This window comes from Trachypithecus francoisi, unplaced genomic scaffold (assembly GCF_009764315.1).
Source record: "Trachypithecus francoisi isolate TF-2019V2 unplaced genomic scaffold, Tfra_2.0 Lachesis_group13, whole genome shotgun sequence".
In the NCBI taxonomy this organism is placed as follows: Eukaryota; Metazoa; Chordata; class Mammalia; order Primates; family Cercopithecidae; genus Trachypithecus; species Trachypithecus francoisi.
Genome location: NW_022681458.1, coordinates 28085474 through 28107755, shown reverse-complemented (window position 1 = coordinate 28107755; position 22282 = coordinate 28085474). Strand labels below are relative to the sequence as shown.

The following is a 22282-nucleotide window of genomic DNA, read 5'->3' as shown; positions in this document are numbered from 1 at the left end:
TGCTAAAAGTCATATTCTGTCTGCTACCCTGAGGCTGCAGAGATTACAAAGTCATTTTCCCTGCCCTCAAGGAGTTTCCAGTCACACAGAGGAGATAAGATGTACTCAAGAAATTAAGTAATGATAAAAAGGACAGGAAGTGATAAAGGCATCCAAACTTTTAGAGAAGGGACTCTTGGATTATATATATATATATATATATTTAATAAAATATATATATATATATAATTTAATAAAATATATATATATAATTTAATAAAATATATATATAATTTAATAAAATATATATATATATATATCATTTGGAATTAGGGATCGACTGTCCTGTGCCTATGACAATAGTAACTCTGATGCAAAAAAGGTGAAACTTCACTCATGAAAATGTCTGTTTATGTATACTCTAATGTGAAATCCTTTTAAACTGAATATTCTGTTTTATCCTTGATTCTACACAAGATAAGAGGAAAAAAAGAACACTGCTGGGGTATGTATATGTGGTTCTGAGAATTCCAGATATGCAACAGAGACATGAATTTAATATAACATATAGCAACATAAGTATGGAAATTCATAAAATTTCAGAGCTATACTAGGAGTTCATTCGCCAACACATCTAGTATACAAGTAAATAAGTCCATCCTAAAAACTCACTCTGGACAAGGTCACCTGGGGAGGTACACCATGCAGCCAAGACCTGCCAGAAAACACATCTTCTGAATTGCCATCCTCAAATAAAATGCATTACTACCACTTAATTACCATTTCAATTATACCCCTCACAAACAGAGTAGGTTTCTGTGTGATTCACTTTAATTAGGTAATTTTACTTTTATTTCTTCAATAATTGATTTGAATACAACAGAATTAATAGTCTCATATTGCATACACATTTCTTTTCAAACAAAAACTCTGAGTCTGTCTACCTGACAGCACTCAAACAGATGAAAAGCAGAAATATTCAGTAAGTGATCCAGATATATTGTGTTCCATGCAATGGTTTGGACTAATTTTTAAAATTATTGTTGATTAAAAGCAGACTAAAAGCATGTCCTTCCTAGAAGACTATTTGATATATGTTTGTGGGATCTGTCTCTTAGTTATTATGCAATTCAACTTTTTTCTCATATTCTTTTATCTAACAATAAAATAGGAGCTATCATTCTGGCTAAGTTACCATGAGCCAGTCACTGTTCTGGAAGCTTTAAATATATTGTCTCTAATGCTTACCACTCCTCTGACAGAGAGCAATACCCCCTTTTTACAAATAAAACTGAGATTCCAAGAGATGAAATATCTGTCTAGGGGCCATATATTTGACATATTAGGTCCCACTTCTTTATATACCACATATTAGTGGGACATATTAGGTCCCACTTCTTTATATACCACAGAGGGAGAGAAACAGGAAAACTTGCTCAATTCTGCAATTTTTAAAAACATGTTTATTGGCCAGGCACGGTGGCTCACGCCTGTAATCCCGGCAGTTTGGGAGGCTGAGGTAGGCAGATTACTTGAGGTCAGAAGTTCAAGACTAGCCTGACCAACATGGTAAAACCCAGTCTCTACTAAAAACACAAACATTTGCTGGGCATGGTGGCAGGTGCCTGTCATCTCAGCTACTCGGGAGGCAGATGTTGCAGTGGAGCCGAGACCGTGCCACCGCACTCCAGCCTGGGTGACAAAGATAGACTCCGTCTCAAAAATAAATAAATAAATAAATAAATAAATGTTTACTATTTTCCAGTAATAAAATGCTAAGCGCTATCAAAAAGAGTAGATTCCTCTGACACTGGTTGCATAAATGTTAAGCTCAAGTTTTGATCAGCACATACTATGCTAGATGTCAAAGCATTTTGAAAAAAGTACCTTACAAATAAAATGGTATTCTTAATAGACTTAAAATTTGTTTTTTTTTAAGCAAGTTAAATATATACTCTGATCTTTTTATTATTGTTATTATTATTTATGGGCTTAGTAAACCTTTTCTTCAACAATGAAACACATGTAAAGTTTATCTCACATCTGATAAATTTTTACTACAGTATTAAAACAGATTAATTTTTTAAAAATGTCTCAATGGGTAAAAGCCAATCTGAGCCTTCTAAATCTCTAACAGAGTATGATCTCAAGAAAGTCTTCTGGAACCCTGAGTGCCTGTGTCTTAGACACTTCAAGAGGAAAATGGAAAAACCAGAGATCAGAGGACAAAAACTGGATGCAAAACCCCATCTCATCTGCTCAATATCAAGTTCCTTCTTCATTGCCACCTCCCAAGAGGGGCAAAAAAAAAAGGCACAGAAAGTTCTTTCTGGCAGCCTTGCAGTCTCCCTAACACCCTACCAATCTCCTTTCCCACTAAAGTAAAAAGACAACTGAGGGGCAAGATCGAAGTTTACCGCATCCGTGATAATTCAGGAATATGACCAGTTAGGATATCTCTCACACACACAGTATAGTACACAATCATTTTTGCAAAAGATAAAAGCAATAGATTAGTCCAAGATGGCCACTGGTAATAGCACTGGTTTATAACTAATATAACTTAATAACTAGGCACCACTAACTTTTATCCTGCTTTAATTGGCTAATTGTTCTAGAATCAATCCCTTAGGACACAGTTCTTTTAACCAATCTACCCCCATCTCCAATTCCCTGGCTTTCAAATATCTGAAGAAGTATGCTTCTTTCTACTGAATCTAAATGCTTATTCATTTAGCTTCTACCAGAAACCATTCTAATCTTATTGCCACATTCCTCATCGCTTAAGCAGGCAGGTTCCTTGATTCACTTCTAAATTCTGATTTATCTTTATTTATTTCTTTGTGAAGAAAGCAAAAGGGGAGGAAAAGATGCTATTTTTCATTTGCTTTATTGCTCTCTCCAGCGGATCTACTAACTCAAGTGGAGTCTGTGGCTTGTCCTCCACTTTTGAATCTGTTATGCTTATATTCTTTCTTCTGGCTCCAGCTTTCTTCTGTGCTCTCTATACTTCACAGCTCTGCTCTTTCTTTTATAGGCCTTAAGTTATCTCCACAGGTTCTACCTCCATTAGCAACATACCAAAGTTGTCTTGCTAAAAATAGTTTCTCTTTAATAGTTTTAATGTAAAAAATTAGCAACATTCAATGGAATTTTAAATTGATGAATAAGAAAAACAGACTAAGGCTCTTTTTTTCTTTTTTTTGAGACGGAGTCTCGCTCTGTCGCTCGGGCTGGAGTGCAGTGGCCGGATCTCAGCTCACTGCAAGCTCCGCCTCCCGGGTTTACACCATTCTCCTGCCTCAGCCTCCCGAGTAGCTGGGATTACAGGCGCCCGCCATCTCGCCCGGCTAGATTTTTGTATTTTTTAGTAGAGACGGGGTTTCACCGTGTTAGCCAGGATGGTCTCGATCTCCTGACCTCATGATCCGCCCGTCTCGGCCTCCCAAAGTGCTGGGATTACAGGCTTGAGCCACCGCGCCCAGCCGCAAGGCTCTTTTTTAAAAGTAAACTTGTTTGTTACATACAAGACAGAATTGAAATTCTATGTTTTAACTCATTCTACTCAGATTTCTTTTGCCGTCAGATGCCACAATGTTTCCTTAATATTGATATGTCATTTTAATATTTATATGTACATTATTTAGTGTATGACATTTCATGCTAGGAATGAATATTACTCATAAAACAATTCAGAGTATGTAACATTTGGAAAGTCTACTGGAAACAACCTAGCCAAGTGTGGTGGCTCACACCTGTAAACTCAGCTACTCAGGAGGCTGAGGCTGCAGGATCACTTGAGGCCAAGAGTTCAAGACCAGCCTGGACAACACAATGAGAGAGTGAAACCCTGACTCTAAAAAAAAGTGTTAAAAATTAGCTGGGCATGGTGGCATGCACCTGTAGCCCCAGATACTTGAAAAGATTGCTTGAACCCAGGAGTTCCAGGCTGCACTGAGCTATAATCGTGACACTGCACTCCAGCCTGAACAAAAGAATGAAACCCCATCTCAGGAAAGGAAAAGGAAAGAAAAAGGAAAAAAGGAAAGGAAAGGAGAAAGAGAAAGAAAAGAGAGAGAGAGAAGAAAGGATAAGAGAAACAAAATGAAACGAAAAGTAAAGTATGCCGGGCACAGTGGCTCACAAGCTCAGGAGTACGAGACCAGACTGACCAACATGGTGAAACCCCATCTCTACTAAAAATGCATTAAAAAAAAAAAAAAAATTAGTCGGGCGTGGTGGTGCACCTGTAATCCTGGCTACTCAGGAGGCTGAGGCAGGAGGATCGCTTGAAACCGGGAGGCGGAGGTTGCAGTGAGCCAGATCGCGCCACTGCACTCCAGCCTGGGCAATGGAGAGAGACTCCATTTCAAAAAAAAAAAAGAAAGAAAGAAAAAAGAAAAGAAAGAGCTGGGTGCAGTGGCTCACACCTGTAATCCCAGCACTTTGGGAGGCTGAGGCGGGTGGATAGCCCGAGGTCAAGAGTTTGAGGCCAGTCTGACCAACTTGGTGAAACCCTGTCTACACTAAAAAAATTTTTAAATTAGCTGCACATGGTGATGGGCACCTGTAATCCCAGCTACTCAGGAGACTGAGGCACGAGATTCACTTGAACCTGGGAGGCAGGGGTTGCAGTGAGCCCAGATCACACCACTGCACTCCAGCCTGGGTGACAGAGCAAGACACTGTCTCAAAAAAAAGAAAGAAAGAAAAAGAAAATACCTTATATTTTGAGTAAATCTATAGTAAGATAGTATTCAATAAATCTGAAGATAGCATTTGTACATGAAAATGCCCGATTTCAGTATTTATCATTGATGACAGCTGATCATTTTTATGAGTCTATAATTTCACTGAAATTTCAAAGTTAAATGGATGTAATCAGAGCCACTCTCAGTTTTCTGGCTCCACACTTTCTTTTAGAGGATGGCTGACTGAATTCATTTGTCTTTTCTTTAAATTACACAAATAACATATGAATTTATTTTTTGTAAGAGACTTAAAGAATGTAGAACTATTTAGAATAAAATATAAAATACCCTGTTTACCCTCCTATATTCCAAAGTAAACTATATCAAGTTTTGACGTTTCCTTCTTGTTCTTATTCTTTGCTTTCACATTCACATGCATACACATGCACACATATGCTTTTAAAAACATAAATGGCATTATCATATACATAGAGTTATATGAAATCAATTGTCTAGTTAACTACAGCTTCTCTGGCTGAAAAAAAAAATCTTTTCAAATTTGTTACAAGTATTACACTCAAAATGTAAGACCAACTAAAACTATGCAAATGTATCCCCCAAAATTTATGCAAACAGCATTACTGTGATTATTTATGTAAAAATAATTTATTTTAAATTGTGTTTTGTTGCGGTACAGGGGTGTTTCTTTTTGTTTGTTTTTATTTCCAAAAAAAATTAAACCTAAAACTATCATTAGGTCATTAATGTGTCATAATTCAGACAGATGGCAGTGTGTAAATTCATGCTTTGAGAACTTACAAACAGCAGACTTACAGAAAAATCTCATACTTATTTTTATAGTTCTCAGTTATGTCCAGTCACAATCTATTGCTGCTTTCAAGTAGTTTTCAAAAATGTAATAATGTAATAGAAGTCATTTTATATTTCCAAATACTACATTCGAGTCCATGTTTTTAAGGTGTAAGTCATTTTAAAGCAGTACACAGAAATGATTAGGTACTGCCTATTTTTAGTACCTAAAAATTATTGAATAGCTCAGTTTTCAAGCTTTAGATGATATATGGGTGATCTGAACAAACATTTCCAACAGAAAGAGACAGACCTTTTACAATCAGGAATTAAACATACATCCTCAGCCCTAAAAACTATAGAAATGCCACTTTTCAGTCTAAAAAGCAACAGATGTATTGAAAATAAAGTGATCTACTTCAGACCATCTGAATAATAAGTATATTGGCATAACTCTGATTAGAAGACCGATAAGATATTTCCATATGTAAATATTACTTGTTAAAATGTGTATTTTTAAACAAAACAAGGACATTGATGAAAATGGCCATAAAAGAAAATGTTTTATATACTTGCAGAAGAAATTAAGCCTCTTTAGAACTCAACCAGAAATTCTCATTGTTAATTCAACTGAAAACAGAGCAACATAGTACCCTAGCACTTCAAAATATGATCAAGCCCTGCATGTTGATGTCTTAGTAAGAAGTAGGTAGAGCTGACATAGACAAGTGTAAGGAGAACTACAGCTTCAATGATAATGAGAGCAATGACAAAAACGTCAAAAGTGTAGACACCCAGAATGTTAATTCATTAGAACGTGACTTCACACTGATTAATTATACACTCATCAAAATATCTGGAGTGCATAAGAAAAGCTAATTGAAGCATTCCATCTTGTATATGCTACTAAAAACAGTTTAAATAAGTGATAGAGAACTGGCTTTAAAATTACAAGTGTATGGAATTAAATCTGTAACCTTAAATGTGCTATATCAAGATATTAATAGTAGTAATGAAGATGATGATGGTGGTATCATGGAAACATCTACATTAACATTAATGTGGATTCCACTAAACATGGTTGTATAGAATCAGAAAACATAAAAGCTGTTTAGAAACTTAGAGATCAGCTTTTGGGACCAATTTGAAGATTACAAAATCTTTTTCAGAATGAGACATTATAAAAATAACACATTTTCAAACAGAAAAAAATCACAAGTAAATTAGGATTTTGGATTATTTCAACAACTAAGAAATCAAGTTTCCAGATTTTTTTTCAAGTAGGTCAGAAGCATATTATTGAAATAGACATATGTAATATGCTAATCTTAAGTAGTTCCTTCATTCAACAAATATTTACAGGGCTCCTACAATGCATACAATGCTTATGCTAGGGATGAAGAAGCATGACCATTTTCCTCAAAGATTCACATCTGGAATCTTCCTCAAAGATTCAAATCTTTCCTCAAAGATTCACATTCACACCTGATTAATTTCTTTATAATCAATGTATGGCCCCCAAATAAATCTATATGTTTTGAAAAGTTACTTAATTCACGCTCAGTAATTAAGACAGCTTTCCTACTAACTAACATGAAATACAACAGTTTGCTATAAAATCTCATTTACTGTGGTCAGATCACTTCAATAATTTCAAGAGACTGGTTTGGTGTTTTTTTTCCTTCTGATCTATAAACTGGAAGTGCCTCTATAGCAACAACTAGCTTAAGGATCTTTCTCAGGTGGTAATGCTATTTTCCATCTTCATCTAAAATAGATATTAAGAACTCTTAAACTGCTGACCACATCACCTATCGAGATTTCTGTGAATGGAAGTTTGAATTTACGGCAATAGTAGCTGAAGGAAGTATCCTTTATGGGCATTATAAGATTGTCTTCATCGAGTTAGGCTATAAAATCAACATTTTACAAATTAAAGCAGAAATATAAATCACATTAAAGAAAATGAATGGATCCCAGGCCAGAAAGAACTGTTCGTAACCTGATTGTATGTATTAATATAGGTTAAAGACTGAATATGGGGGGTTTAGCCTAGGAAGCCAAGGGGGAAAAAAAAACGACTCTCTGAAGTATTTTGGTTGAACACTGATGTAGGGAATCTAAATCCATGTCCATTCAAAGGAGAAAGAACTGGACAAAGGATTTCCACCATAATTATCCAAATAGCAATGCTATCTCTATTGTGATGCTGAATATATTAGACTCTCTTAGTCTAATGCTATTAAACATTTGAATTATATAACTAACTCCCTTTATTCAGATTCCTTGCTCAGTAAATGACCTTTACTGATTACCCATATAGGTCAGTTCACAAGAACAAAATGATCTGGTGAAGCCAACTAGAGTGATCCAGCTCCTATGTTTGTTGGTTGGATATGTGTGTGTGTGTGTGTGTGTGTTTTATTTTTAATCAATATCTAAACATGAATTGGCATTCTGATTTTAAATATCAATTTCGTAAACTTCTTTAATGTCAGTCAACCTTGAGATACAGATCTACTCTAAGTGTGCCACAAATCTAGTTTCAGAACTTGCAAAAATGAGTGCCAAATCCTGCATTATAAATGATTCTGTGGGGAAATGCTAGCCTGTGAGAACCTATCTCAGTGGCTGGTTGCCTTTCTGTCTGTTTCACTGTACATCCTCAAATTCATACACATTTGAAAAACTCTTGGAGATAAAAGGTGATAAGCAGCTCATTAATCTAAAATGGATGTAAGTCATAGTTAGCATATCACACTCATTTACTTCTAAATGTAATAAGCATTATTACGATCTCATATAAAATATCAATTCGTTTGGACCCTTGAAGATAACATCCTTCTCTAGAAAACACCCAAGCCTATTTTTTGAGCCCCAGCACCAGCAATGCATCATACACAGTAAGTGCTTAATAAATGTTTGCTGGATCAATGATCGAAAGATGAAAAATACCTCTCTAGGGAGTTCTGACTCTCCACATACAGGAAGTCTCAGAAGAAGTGTTTCTAGCATTAACATTCATTTGGAATTCTATGGTGTCTTGGATAGTCAGTGCTTACATTTTTAAGATGGAATTCTATAATAAATATTTTAGAATAAGTATGTTAACTAATATATTATCTATGCTATACTTTCCCATCTAGGTAACCTCATCCCAAGGGGTATGATATTATATTTTTTAAAAATAAATTATATACAAAATCATTTTAAAATAATATATATTGTATCTGCATATTTATCTCAAAGTCTTCAAAAAGGCTCTGGTGAGGAGTATGAAATTCTTCAGCTATTAACGTGGCAGAATTGACCAGTATTTAGCTAACAACCTGTAACAAGTATGTAATATTTTCAATAGCATATTAATTTATAAAGAAACAGGTTGCAGAATAAAGACAGAGCATTAGAGCAGAGGCACTGGAGTATATGGCATACATTAGTCTTATGCTTTTTTAAAAAAACATAGAAGTTATGATATTAGATATACCACAAAATGTTGAAGAGCTTTTTGTTTAAAAATCAGTGAGTCAATCACATCAATTAATTCAACTTCTGAGACTAGCATAAAGGATTCCATTAAGCAAAGAGTTTATTAAAGCCTGTGTACATACAATTCAATATAGAATTTTGATTTAATGGGGCAATTGGGGAAACAAGGCCACTGATCAAATACTGAGAATTACTTAGACATGAATGTTTTCAAAACATGGCATTAAACTACTGTTAAAGTAATATGGGCAGAAAAGCAACCAAAACATGGGCTAATATTAGTTTTTTCTAACTAGGAAAATTCATACTTTGGTCTATATCCATGTGCCTAATTGCTATCCCCCTCCCAAATTGAACCCTATAGGTGCTTCAAACCAGAATTGAACTAAGCTAAATCTTTTCCAGGAAACCTGCTCCAGTATTTGCTATCTTCACTGACAGAACCTACCACCATCTATCCAGTAATTTAGAGGCTGTCATCCTTGACTCTGTTCTCTCCTTAATTCTACTACCCAAGTACTGTCTACTTTAAGCTGCTAAATATTACCTAGATCCTTCTCCTTCTTTTTTATCCCACTACTACTACCTTGCATGACTTCTCACTCAATCATTGAAACAGCCTGTTAAAGATACACCTGCCTATAGACTGGTCCCCATCCGCAATCTTTTTCCCCACATTGTAGTCAAATTGATCCATGTCAGTCAAAAGACTGAAGTCACCTACCCTACTTTGTTAAAACCATTGACTTCCATGAAAATAAAAGCCAAGTTTCCTCTCATACAAGATGTTCCATTATCCTGCCTTGATTAACTCTCCAAAATCATTCCTTGCCTCAAATTCCTAGACTCCAACTTTACAGTCTAGAAATACCAATCTGCTTGTATTTCCCAGAATATTGCATGCTATTTCTCACCTCTTATTGTGGATACGTTATTTACTGAAAAGGTCTTCCAATTCTCCCCTAAGGCCTATTCATTTAATAAGTCTCGGCTCAAGCAGTCTCTCCCTCTAAAAAATCTTTCCAAACGAGCATCACCTCTCATCCCCCATAATAATCAAGACACTAAGTTTATTACCGTAAAATGCCCTACTTAATGTCTGTCTGTCCCACTAGAGTATGAGTTCCTGGAGGAAAAGGACTCTATACTGTTTATTCACCTTCGGATTCACCTTACAATACCTGGTACATATGAGGTATCCCACAAATATTTATTGCATTGATCAACTAGAATTGAACAGCAAAATGTCAAATGCTTATAACTAATAATTGCATTTAAGCCTACTTCAAATTTAAAACACCTAAACTACTACCCCCAAAGTGCACAATCAACAATTAAACTAACAATTTTATTAGTTATCACTAAGTGAGAATTTATGGTACCACCAGAAGCATCAAATGAGCTTAGATTTTAGATAAGGACTCTCTAAGAATTGATTCTCTGTAGGAACAGGTTACCCTATCACCAGAATTGTTTTCTTTTGTCATTTGTAATGACTGGTATATCTGGAACACCAATAATATGCAGTGATGCGCTTTACATATAATCAAAACCACAAAACTATACTCAGGAACATCGAGTGCCAGCCCCCTCCCCAATTCTGACATATCAACATACTCTATTTCTTTCCTAACCAAAATCTTCATAGATGCTTTAAATAATGGAGGGTTTCTGCTTCAGTTTTTACCCAAAATTATCAGAAATCCCTATCCTTCTTCCCTGGACCTGTGCAACAAACAGAAAAGAGCAAAAGACCCAGATTTCAAATAGATTTGGATTTGAAAACAAATCCTTTTTCTTATGAGTCATAGGTCCATAAAAAAGTAACTTGACTGCTCTGAGTAATAGCAGCAGTGATTATTTATTGAGTCTTAGCATGTGCCAGAAGTTGTGGTGAGTATTTTGCACATATTGCCTTATTGAAATCTCACAACAGCCCACTGAGGTAAGTATTGCTTATCCCTATTCTACAGATAAGGAAACTGGAGCTCAAAGATGTCAAGTGACATGGCCAAGGTCACACAGCAAAATAGGAATTCTAACCCAGGCCAGCAAAATTGCAAAGCCCATATTTTTAACCACTCACAATCTACTGCTTCTGAGCCTCAGTTTTAAGTATCATAAAATGGAGTAATTACATGCCTACCTCACAGAATTGATGTGGAGACAAAGTGAAATAATAAGTAAAGCATCTAATATACTAAGTGCACTCAATAAAGGATGCCCCTCTTCCTTCTCTCGTTCCAGTGGTGATTATAACATTTATAATAAAGGGAATGATCCCTAAATGTGCCTTACCTATATCAAAACAGAGATATATTGGGTCTCAATTAATTCACAAAAGGAAAATACTAACAGGTCAATAAATACCTTTAACATAAACAGATAAAAAGGAAAAAAAGTGAAGAAAAACAACATGTTCTACCTCATTTTAGGACTGGAACCCTGCTACTGATATTTCCAAATGTGATAAAAATATGTAAATATTCAAAATATATCAATACATCAAAAGTTAGGAGAGAAGAGCACGGAACCCAGAGACGAAAATTCATTGCGGCTTATAGGAAGACTATCAATAGTATATATCCAATCATATCACCTTTTTTTAAAAAAGTACTTCTAGTGGTAAAGACAGATTTTGAACAAAGATAGAGACAATAAGGATAATCTTTCTGCCATAAGTTGTTTTGTTTTTTGAAAACAGACTTTAATTCTCAGTACTAAGCAGCCTAAAAAGATGGGGAGTTGGGAGTGGAATGAGGTGCAAAGAAAAAATTACAGCACTTTTGCTGTTAATTACCAACAAATCTATACATCCTTTACTTTCTTTTTTTCCCTTTTTTTCCTTTTTTGGTACATAGTTATGACATTTATCTCTGATACCTGTAAAGAAATTAAATCAGAACTATTTTTATTTAATTCCCTAATAAATAAGAACTAAATGTAAAGTACATTGGGTATATACACAAACCTAAGTACTGTGACTTAAAACAGAACAAGATTTTACATCAAGCCCATCTGGTGTTACATTAGGGTGTGTCCTATAGCAATCCAACCAAGGGTGACTGCCAAACTAAGCTACAGAAGACAACTCAGAAAGCTGGTGAGTCCCATAATATAAGCTCTATTTCAAAAAGTGCATTAGAACACCCACTTGAAAAGATTATCTGATAGCACTCCACCCTCATAGTAACTCTTCTATTTCTGAAATATTGTTTTCGTCACAAAAATATGGGCCAGTACTGGACACGGCAGACACCCTGAGAAGGTGACATTGTAGAGATAGCAGTTATCTAATTTACCCACAAGGTAATGTCACAATTTTATGTCCCAATCCTGATAACTTCATCTTTCTGCTAAGTTCTCTAAGAGGTAAATTGATTTCTTCAAGCCTCAACTTCCACATATGAAAAATAGAAATCATAATATACTTCTGCCTCACCAGGTTCCAAAAATGGAAACTAGCTAAGAAAAAAATTAATGTGAAGTACTCTGAAAAGAATAAACTAGATTCCCTGACCTGATTATTGGTCAGAGCCTTGTAAAACTAGACTTACTACTTCTTCCGATTCCATACATGCCACTTGGTCATCAGACTGATAAATAGCATTGACTGTACAGTTGATCCACTTAAGAGCTTTAAAGTAATAGAAACAAATTTTGCATCATGATGTATTTTCATACCCATTTAAGTTACTACTTGCAAAGTAAATTTATACATAAACATTATAAAAAATAGATAAGGAAAATGAAATTAATTTAAAAATTTTGAACTTTAAACAATTTTCAAAATAGTCAGTTGCCGGTATAGAACAGTCTGAAATCGATACTGAACAACTATGCAAGAATAGGAAATGAGCTAACCAAGAAATAGAAGGAATCACAAAGTAAGTTTCATCTGATGGGCCGAAATACAATATGGAGTATTTTTATATTGTTCTGTCTGAGATGTCTGTCTCAGATTCTTAACTCCCAGATTCTATTTTTAAAAATCACTTAACACTGTGTATTTCCAAGAGCCATCAAGGCATATACTGTCATCCCTGACGCAGAAGATTGTCAGCAGACTCAATATGTACACTAACGATCTCAGGCAACAATGCCCATCTTCTTATCAAAGAGATCCTTATTCCAGAAGAAAAAGTTTAAAGTTCTCTAAGAAAATTCATTCGAAACCATAGGAAGTAGTCATTATAAAATGTTAGAATCACTAATATCTCTTCTTCTTAAGTTTATCTTACATGCTAAATTTCAAAACCAAAAACTGTCAGGCACTATAACATTTTTAGTTTTCTCCCAAGTCGCCAGTGCTCTATTCTAGCACTGTCAAATAATGATAGCTGCTGTCATTATTTTTATACAATAGCTGGCAGCAAGTTGCACAGAGACCCTTCATCTTAGAAGAGTTACCAAATAGCTCAAACAAATGCTGGGACCTTACAGTAGTACTGACCACCTTCCTAAAGTCAAAATAAGTGAGCTCTCATGCCTTATTGATACTTTTTTGACCAGAGCATTAGCTGTTTTATTTAAAAAAAAAAAAAAGATTTTACTTATTTTATTTTTTTAACTGTTTAAAAATAACTTTTTTTCCTCCTTACACATATATTCCCATCCTCTCCTTCCTGCTACTAGAAACTGTCTTAAAGGTTTTCACATTTACTTTTAGCTTTAACACTTTCAATCAAAATTGCAATTCTGTTTTTGGAAGCAGCCACCCTCCAGGAAGTATACTTGAAGATATTAAAAAATGCAGAAAATAAATAAGTTCTTTTCATTTAACAAAGTCAACAATGCATGTAAAGGGATTTAGGAAAACCGGTGATCTCAGACACAAGCGATTTGACAGGCCAGATGCACACAAAAATTATTCCAAGTCACAGAAAAACATCAGAGTGACCAATTCTAGGTCTCTTGTACTAATTAATAGACAAGAGTTCCTCTCTATCACTATTTGCTTTGGCAATCTAAAATGCTGATATTCTCCTAGATCTAACAGAGAGGAAAAATGGGTATCTTCTCCATCTAACACCTAAGTGGGTAACCTAGATACTGTAAATAGAGGCTACATAAAGGATGCAAGAGACAGCTCTGAAGTGAGAGCCAAAATATTTAACCTGCAACTTTTTGGAAAAGAATCTGAAAACACGTGCATCTTAGCCAAAACCTGTACTAACATGGAATTGCCACAGGCTAGTAAGTTAAAAAACTCTCTACCAAACATAAGTTTACTGTTGTTGGGTGAGAAAAGCTCAAATGTCAAAAGCACAGTTCTTATTTGTTCAAATTGATCATGCCTACACTCTGCACTGTTTATTTAAAAAGATGAGTGAACTGCCTTTCTGAAGCAAGTACTTGAAAAACCAGAATCAAATTCACAAATAAAGCAGTCAATTAACCGATGGACAAGCATTTTCCTGTGGTTGTGTCTAGGGGATGACAGTCGAGTCTCTGATTAACAGTTACTCCCTACCCGATACATGCAATGTTTCTAAAGCCAACAGCTAACTAATAGAAACTACATATTAATCTCTTTTTACTCTTTGGGAAATTGTGTGAGCTATGTGAGAAATAAATACATTATACCAAATAACTAGTATATTGAAGTGTAAAAATTCTATTGCCTAAATTGTAGTCATAGTTTATTTTTTATCAAATCAACTAGCAAAAAAAAGAATGCAGAAGATTCATTATGAGATTAGCGTGATAATTTAGTATACATTCACTCACTAACTTTACTAGTTTTTTCTTTCTAAATGATAAAGAAATTGTAAGGACTGCTTCTAGAATTAAATTTTCTTAGGAAATGCTCATTACTTAAAAGAACTACAACTTTTAAATAAATAAAGCAAATTCAAATAACTCAATCATAATTTCAAGTCAACAGTTAAAATTACTTAAAGGTAATAAATTGCAAAATGTATTCAATAGTATTCTATATAAATTGCTTATAATTCAGTAGTCTTTACTAATTACTAAGCTCGTAGCTTTATAATAAATTAAAAGTTTCGAGAGCTGTTAGAAGTAAAAAAAAAAAAAAGTTGCTCTCTCTGGATAGTCAGAATACATTTTTGAATACGCTCACAATTAAGTAGATGATTCACTTTTCTTAGTTATTAAATCTTCAGGGGGGAAAGAAAGGAAAGAAAATGCCTTTCCTTCACATATCGCCAAAACAGAAAACTTGTAAATTTAATTATATTTACATGTAAGTCCAATGTCCTTTCTATAACATATAAGAATAAAATATAAATCAAAAGTATAAAAACAAGATTTCAAATTACTTTTGAGTAAGAGTAATAAAGCACTTGTACTTGATAACTAAACTGATAAAACATTGTAATTAAGAAAAAAAGCAACCATATTCTTAATAAAGGAAAGTATTTTGTCTTCTGTCACTGACAGCACGTAAGTTGCATCTTATTACACAAAAACAATGTATATTACATCAGTAAATGACCCTTTATCAAAAATAGTACCCAAAACTGTCTTTTCCTACAAATTCAAAACATCTTTCCAAATTTTATCAGTTCTTCTCTGAACAAAAGACTTTCAACCTTGTTAGAGAAATGGATATAAATGAGTTCTATAAATTTTCAATTACACTTCATTTCCAATGCTTTGGAGAAGAAACTTTCACATTTTTTAAAAGCAAGTAACACTATAATTTTATCACTGACAGTTTAGCTTTCCACCAAGGCAATATAAAATTATTTCATTTATTAACTGTGAAGAGTCCTTTGGAAGTGACGTTTCCACATTTTTTACCCAACAACAACAAAAAATCCAGTCATAAACCTGGCAAGTCAAAACAATAACCAGCAAATTCTAACCTTTCTTACCTGATACAGGTAAGCACCAGCTCCCAAATGCCACCTTGGGATAGTTCAGACTAGTAAGCAGGCTCATGTTTTATAATACTAGAATGAACAGGAATAAATCTGTGTTGTTCTTTCTTTAGCAAAATCTATAACAGTAGCTATACCACAATGTGAGAGGACCCCACAGACCTAACAAATTCAAGTCTGTTGCTGGAGAAATAGAAAAAAAAAAAAAAAAATCATAAAACAAAGACTTACTGCTTGTCATGTGACTTGGTGAGGCATGCTGTCCATTGGGTGTGCTTGAGGTGAGGTCAATTGCCATATTGGAGTGTTCCCTTTCGGGTGAAAGCTCATTGTCACCTGCTTTCACAAAATATAATCTTTTGGTTTCTATTCATTGTCATGTAAGATGTAATTACTAACTTTGCTTTATACACGCAATGGCATGCATAGCCTTCAAATTGTAAGGTAATACTTTTTTCCCTTAAAAAAACTATAAGGAAATACCATTAGAAATATACAGTTGAATGAAAGGATGAAAAGCCATAATCAACCCACAATAAAAAAAATTAACAAAACTTCATTATCTTAATATATAAGTTGTTGATTTCTAAAGTATCTTTCAGTTGAAAGAAATAACTTTTCTTTTAACATCTAATTTAATTGTTAAGCATACAGAATATATAATGAGCATTTTCCAAAATGCTGGCTATGAGAGAGAGGATGGAAAAGACAGGTAGTTCAAGAAATGTCAAGTTAGGAAAGCTAATTCTCTTTCACATAGTATGTCTGAAAAATTAGGTTACAGAGAAGTAAATATTTAGTACACATCATATTAATAGACATATATGAAACCTGGACTATTCTAAACTTACAACAAAGTAAATTATAAAAAGTAGGAAAGTGCTGATCTGCTAGCTACTATTGATTTAAGTATACTACTTAGTATATTTCTATATTTCCTTCTTATTTCACTTCAGTGCTGTTATTTTCTCAAACTCATTCAAAGGTGAAATTGTGAACAGATAGAAAAAAAGAGTACAGAATTCTTAATAAAGTTTCATAATCCAGGAATTAAAACACAGGTAATACAAAGGCAACTTTATTACCAATAACAAATTAATGAAAACTAATACTTACACGTTATATAGCCATCAATAGCCTCTGTTTCCATAGTCAAAGTGCAATGCTGCAAAACAAAAGATTATACCCTTAATACAATGATTCCTTTCAGTATCTGCCATCAAATTCTTAACTTATTTGAAGCTCCGAGCAGTTGGTCCATGTTGCTGCTGCAACCTGTGCCCAGAAACATACACAGTGTACTGTATGTGCTCATTTGCAAGTCACTGAACTCTTTCTGCAAATGATCTGATTCCTGCTGGAGATAGGATAGGAAAGATAAGTGTGCAGTGAGATGGGCTAGAGCAAAAAAAGAATGACTGTCTTAATCAAAATTTACTGGGTTTAAAGAAAAAATAAGGGGTCCACCTCAAATGTGTCAGCTTTAACTGGGGCTTAAGTGTTTTACCATTCGCTACTTCCCACAATCACACTGCAGTTTGAGGACTTCCCCAGTATACAGATAGCTCTATTCACAATTGTTGCAAGTTGGTTCATCATGTTCTAATAGGGAGGGGGAGGACAAACAAACATAAGAAAACAAAACAAAACAAAAAACTTAGTGCCCAACGGTGTCCTGAAGATTTCTACAGCAGTTGGCCAACTCCCTGACTTGTATTGACATTTTAGCCTACCCCAAGTTCTGTGTAAGCACCTGTTCAATGTAACCTTAATTTCCTGCCAGACCATGCTTGGATACAAATGCCAAGCCTACTTAATACAGTCTGATTTTGAAAATTTCATAAACTTTGGTTGTACTAGAGAGAATCACTTAAAAAAAAAAAACTTTGCACAATTATTCTCATGCACAAATGACACAAAACAGAACATAATTCTCAGAAACAAAAGTAAACCATATGAGATGACACCCCCTAGCTTTGATTCACATAATGAAAAGATCAATAATCTAACTGTATTCTGTGGGGGAAAAAAAAGTTTAAGAATTGACAAGTCCTGTGAAGATTTTTACTTTTTTACCCTCTTCGGCCTTGGTCCTTTTTGCCTTTAGTTTCAAAACTCTCACTGCACCAGCAGCTAAATTATTCACAATGAGCCATTTCTGTATTGATCGCCAAGTATATTTAGCCCTGGCTCCTGGAATTTCTCCATTACTTACTGGAAAACAGGCAGCTTCACTTCTTGTCTCCAAAACCACTTCCCTTCTCCCTCCCCTCCCCTTTTTCACCACCACCCTCCCTTACTACCCCCCCCAAAAAAAAACTTTTCTTTCTTTTTTTATGGAATAATCAGATCAAATTCCCAACTCAGTCACTACATAGCACTTAAATTTCAACCTGCTGTACTGTTATCACATTCTTTTAAATTATGATTACATAAGGCTTTTAAGAAAGAGATCCGTAAAGTTTAAAAGAGGAGCAGTTTCTTCGGATATTTTACAAATGAGCTTATCTCTTTAAAAATGTACACATTTAACACACACACATTAAAAAGAAAGAAACGTCAGGGAGAAGCGAAAGAAGGCTGCCCCATCAATGAAATGGTTATTAACCCTCAGAGAAGGAAAGAAAGAAGAAGAAAAAGGAGAAAGAGAAACGAAATGTACATACAAAAGAAATTGTCCTTTGATTAAAAAAGATTCATCACCATTTCCAGCTCTGTCGGGAGATCTCAGCTTCTTCTAAACCCTCAAAGAGGAGGTGACAATGTCGGGCTGAAGATAAACGGAGGGAGAAAGAAAGAAGTTTTTTGTGTTTCCCCCTTCTCTCTTTCCCTCCCTTGCCCCCTCCAAGCCAAGCCCCCTGCAGAGTTCAAGGGGAGGAGGAAGGAAAAGCACTTTACAGGTGGGTCATTCCAAGCCCAAATCCAGCAAACAGATCGGCTGATAAACAAAACCAAGAAATGAGAGAGAAGGAACACCCCCCCTTCTCCTCCTCCTCCTCCTCGTCCTCCTCCTCCTCCTCCTTGTTCCACCCCTCCCCCTCGTCCCTTTGGGATGGTCTAGTAGGAAAAGTCACTCAGGAATGGCACCACGTACTTTCAGGAAAGAGGAAAAAAAAAAGAGAGAGAGAGAGGTCAGTCAGTGCTATAGCAATGCGATTAACAAGAGAAAAAACTTGATCCACCGGTTCCTTAAGAATCGACCAAAAGCTAAGACAAGAAAACTGAAAGAAAAGGAGGGGGGGCGGGTAGAGGGGAGGGACAGTCAGGCAGAACCCAGCTAGGAACCTAGGCCAACTTCACAGGACTGTTTTTGGCCCTTGGCAAAAAAGAAAAAAATTAAATCTTAATTCCATCTCTTTCGCCCATACTAGAACCTGTCAAAGTGATTTAACTGCTGCCTTTTTACATATGTCATACCAGGGTTTTTTTTTTTTTTTTTTTTTAATTCCAACAGGATCTGGATATTACCTTCTATCTGGACAGCTGCAATTTATTCCAGCCTACCCAATCTTTCTTCTTGGAATTCAAGTTAAAACAAAGCAAAACAAGTCCAAATTCATGACAGCTATAGAGATGAGAACTGATTAATCGATTAACATCCCAGAAACAGATTACAAGGAGGGGACGATAAATTAAGGCAGAGGACATCATCTTCAATCCGATTCCCTGAGCGTCCTTTACAAAAATCATTACCCTAATCAGAACCACAATCCATCCCTCCCAGAGAAAAATACCTATATATTATTATTATTATTACTGGTTAACAGCAACAAGTCATTTGATCACACCACAGTGCAAAACGAGATGCTATATAATTACACTTAACTTTGAAAACACTCCCCCCTTTGCAAATCATACACATATTTATATATAATCTATGAATCAGAAGACAAATAAAACAAGAGCTGTTCTTCACCACGCAAAAGCCAAGCGGAGATTTACCTCAGCAGTGCATGCAGTAAAATAATCCCATCACCCTTTTGTTTGTGTTTACTGTTAATGTGTCCTCTGTCTTTCTTTCTTTCCTGTGCCTAACGTGTGTTTGTGCACTGCAGTTGGTGGTGGAAACTAAGGCAGTGGATCTGTAGCTAAGGGTAATCCTGTTTTTACTTCCTCCATCTTCAGCGAGGAGCAGGGTTAGCCCGGGACAGCTGGTCAAACCCCGAGAAACCGATCCGGTGGAGCCCGAGCACATCTCCCCCGCCGGCCGGGCTCGCGCAGACGCCCGCGGCGGAGGGCGGGCTGGCAGCGGCGGCGGCTGCGGCGGCGGCGGCGGCGGCGGCGGCGGGCGGCGGGCAGCGGAGCCCCGGGCGCGGGCGGGCGGACGGACGTGCGTGCGCGCGCGTGTGTGCGGGGCCCGAGCGCCTGTGCGTGTGTGTATGGGAGCGCGTGTGCGCGCGCGCGCGCGCGGGCTGGCGGGCGCGTGTGCGCGTGTCTGCGCGCTCAGCCGCTCGGCGCGCTCGGCAATCGATTACAGGACAAGTGCTGCCCCGGAGGCTCCGCGACGCGCGCACTACCTCGCGCCCACCCGCGCGCCCGGCCGCGTCGCCCCCAGCCCGTTGGTCCCCGGACTGCGGACCCCGCCCCCGACGGGGGCCAGGTAACCCGCTTCCGAGTGTGCCACGGCGACCCCCATCCCCACCTCCCCGTGTCATAATAAATCTCACGTTTTCTGCCGGCTGGAGGCTTGGAGCGGTGAGGGGACGTTCATTTCGGCCGCGTGAAGTTTTCTTTCAAACTGGGATTGGTGGGGAGGCTGGGGGAAGGGAGCGGGGCGGCGATCTTGGCGCCCTGCGCGGAGTCTGGGAGCCGCGTCCCGGCCCGAGTCGCGGAGTGTGCGTGGAGCCTCCCACCCACTGGTCTCCGTCGGCAACTCTGCGGCCCCATTTCGGAAAACGCACCGCATTGACCGGGACATGAAGCGGCATAAGAGGGGTCCTGGGGAATAGACTGAGAAAGACATTCACGTCTGAGATGAAGCTCAACTACTACTATTTTGAAAGTGCTTTAACAGCGCAAGTTTAAAATTAAAGTGTTTACTTGCTTTTTCTCCCCTGGGGCATGTGCCACGTCCCCCAAAGTCAACGGAATGGATGAGGGTCCGAAAAGTTGCTACCCTTGAAGTACCTATCACTGTCAATCACAGTTTGTTTATTTGGAAAGAACTTAGGTGAACCGTCAAGAGAAAAACAAATGCATATTCTTTCTACAAATAGTAGCATTTAGTATCTTTCTTGACCACATTTGCGAAAAGAGGGAATAGAGACTTGTATAATTAAAGGGAAAAGGAAAATGAAAGGAGCTGAAAATAGTGAACTGTGTAGTCTGGGTGGCTGAAATTTGAAAACACATGAAATTATCAGGACTGCCAAACGGTGTTTCTGAGAAACCATATCACAGATTGTGAAGAAAATCAATGCTGGAAGAGTCGGGACAGGCACCGTACTCCTACTCCTTTGAAGAATTCCAGAAATAGTTGAGGTTTTTGTTTTTTTTTCTGCTGAGGAAAAAAATGATATATTGAAAATTAAATCATCAACGGTACCTTAAGCACCACTCTATAGGTAATTTTGGATAGTGTCTTTACATTTTGATATGGGGAAGGAATTCACATCGACACTAAATAATGGATACCATATAACTTGTGTGACACTGTAGCTTTTATAATGAATTACTTCTTAGGTTTTTTGCCATACATTGTATTATTAAACAATTATAACGATAGTCTCCTTTTGTTTAACTATAGAAAATGGTAGATGGTGTGATACAGCAAACAAGATTAACAAATTTTCGTTGGAGAGAAATTATTTGGGCTCAGGCTTGCAATAACATTATGATGATTTTAAGGAAAATTGCAGTTCCTGTGAGTTATATATTGGTAAGGCAGATTTTTAAACACTTAGTTGCCAGTTATTTAAATAAAATTAGTTTTCCTAAAGTCATATTTGGGAAAGTCTGAGTAGACAACCAGTAAGTCTCTCTAATTATCCCAACAGACAGCAAATATTTTTGTCTTAAATTACCTCAAAAAATATGTATGTCGTTTATAATATGTAAATGCCCAATATATAAAGGATAACATAAGTTCTCTAAATTGTCATAAGTCCTTCCTAAAAACTGAACCTAAGTGTTTAGGTATGTGTACAGTTATAGAGATCCTTGAAAATATGAAATAAAGGTAATCGAAATTAAGATGAAATGTGTTTGATAGTTTACACAATTTAATTATTTGGTAGAAGAGGATCCATTGTGAAATCTTAAAGGTACATCCTCAGGTTCCCCAAAGTTACCAAGTTGATGTAGCCCTTGCACCTGGTTTATTGGAGCTTAATTTAGCTTCCTTGAAGCCTGTCCTTTTCAAGAGTTAACTTTCATTGGCTCCCTAGTCACCAGAGGCACACTTTCTCCCTCTAGTGGCTAAGGCTTCAGACACTACATTCTGTCGTCCTGCCTTCCCCTGATTGG

The 22282-nt window shown here is 36.5% G+C and overlaps 1 protein-coding gene across 11 annotated transcripts in view; it reads right to left on the bottom strand.

Annotated features, from left to right (window-relative positions):
* The window catches only part of IKZF2 (IKAROS family zinc finger 2), a 156867-nt gene extending 135756 nt beyond the window's left edge, over window positions 1-21111 (bottom strand). For 2 of the 11 annotated variants that reach the window (XM_033230394.1, XM_033230400.1), the window contains exons 1-4: window positions 19760-20104; window positions 18484-18587; window positions 16934-16982; window positions 16049-16153 (exon numbers count right to left, since the gene is read on the bottom strand). In XM_033230394.1, coding sequence (XP_033086285.1) covers window positions 16049-16153; window positions 16934-16967 — 139 coding nt within the window. In that variant the 5' untranslated portion in view covers window positions 16968-16982; window positions 18484-18587; window positions 19760-20104. Of the gene's footprint in view, window positions 1-15811; window positions 16015-16048; window positions 16154-16933; window positions 16983-18483; window positions 18758-18911; window positions 19053-19759; window positions 20105-20484 lie in introns of those variants that run through there. The other 9 variants (XM_033230395.1, XM_033230401.1, XM_033230391.1 and 6 more) reach the window with 8 other exon arrangements.
* Between the last annotated feature and the right edge of the window lie 1171 nt (window positions 21112-22282).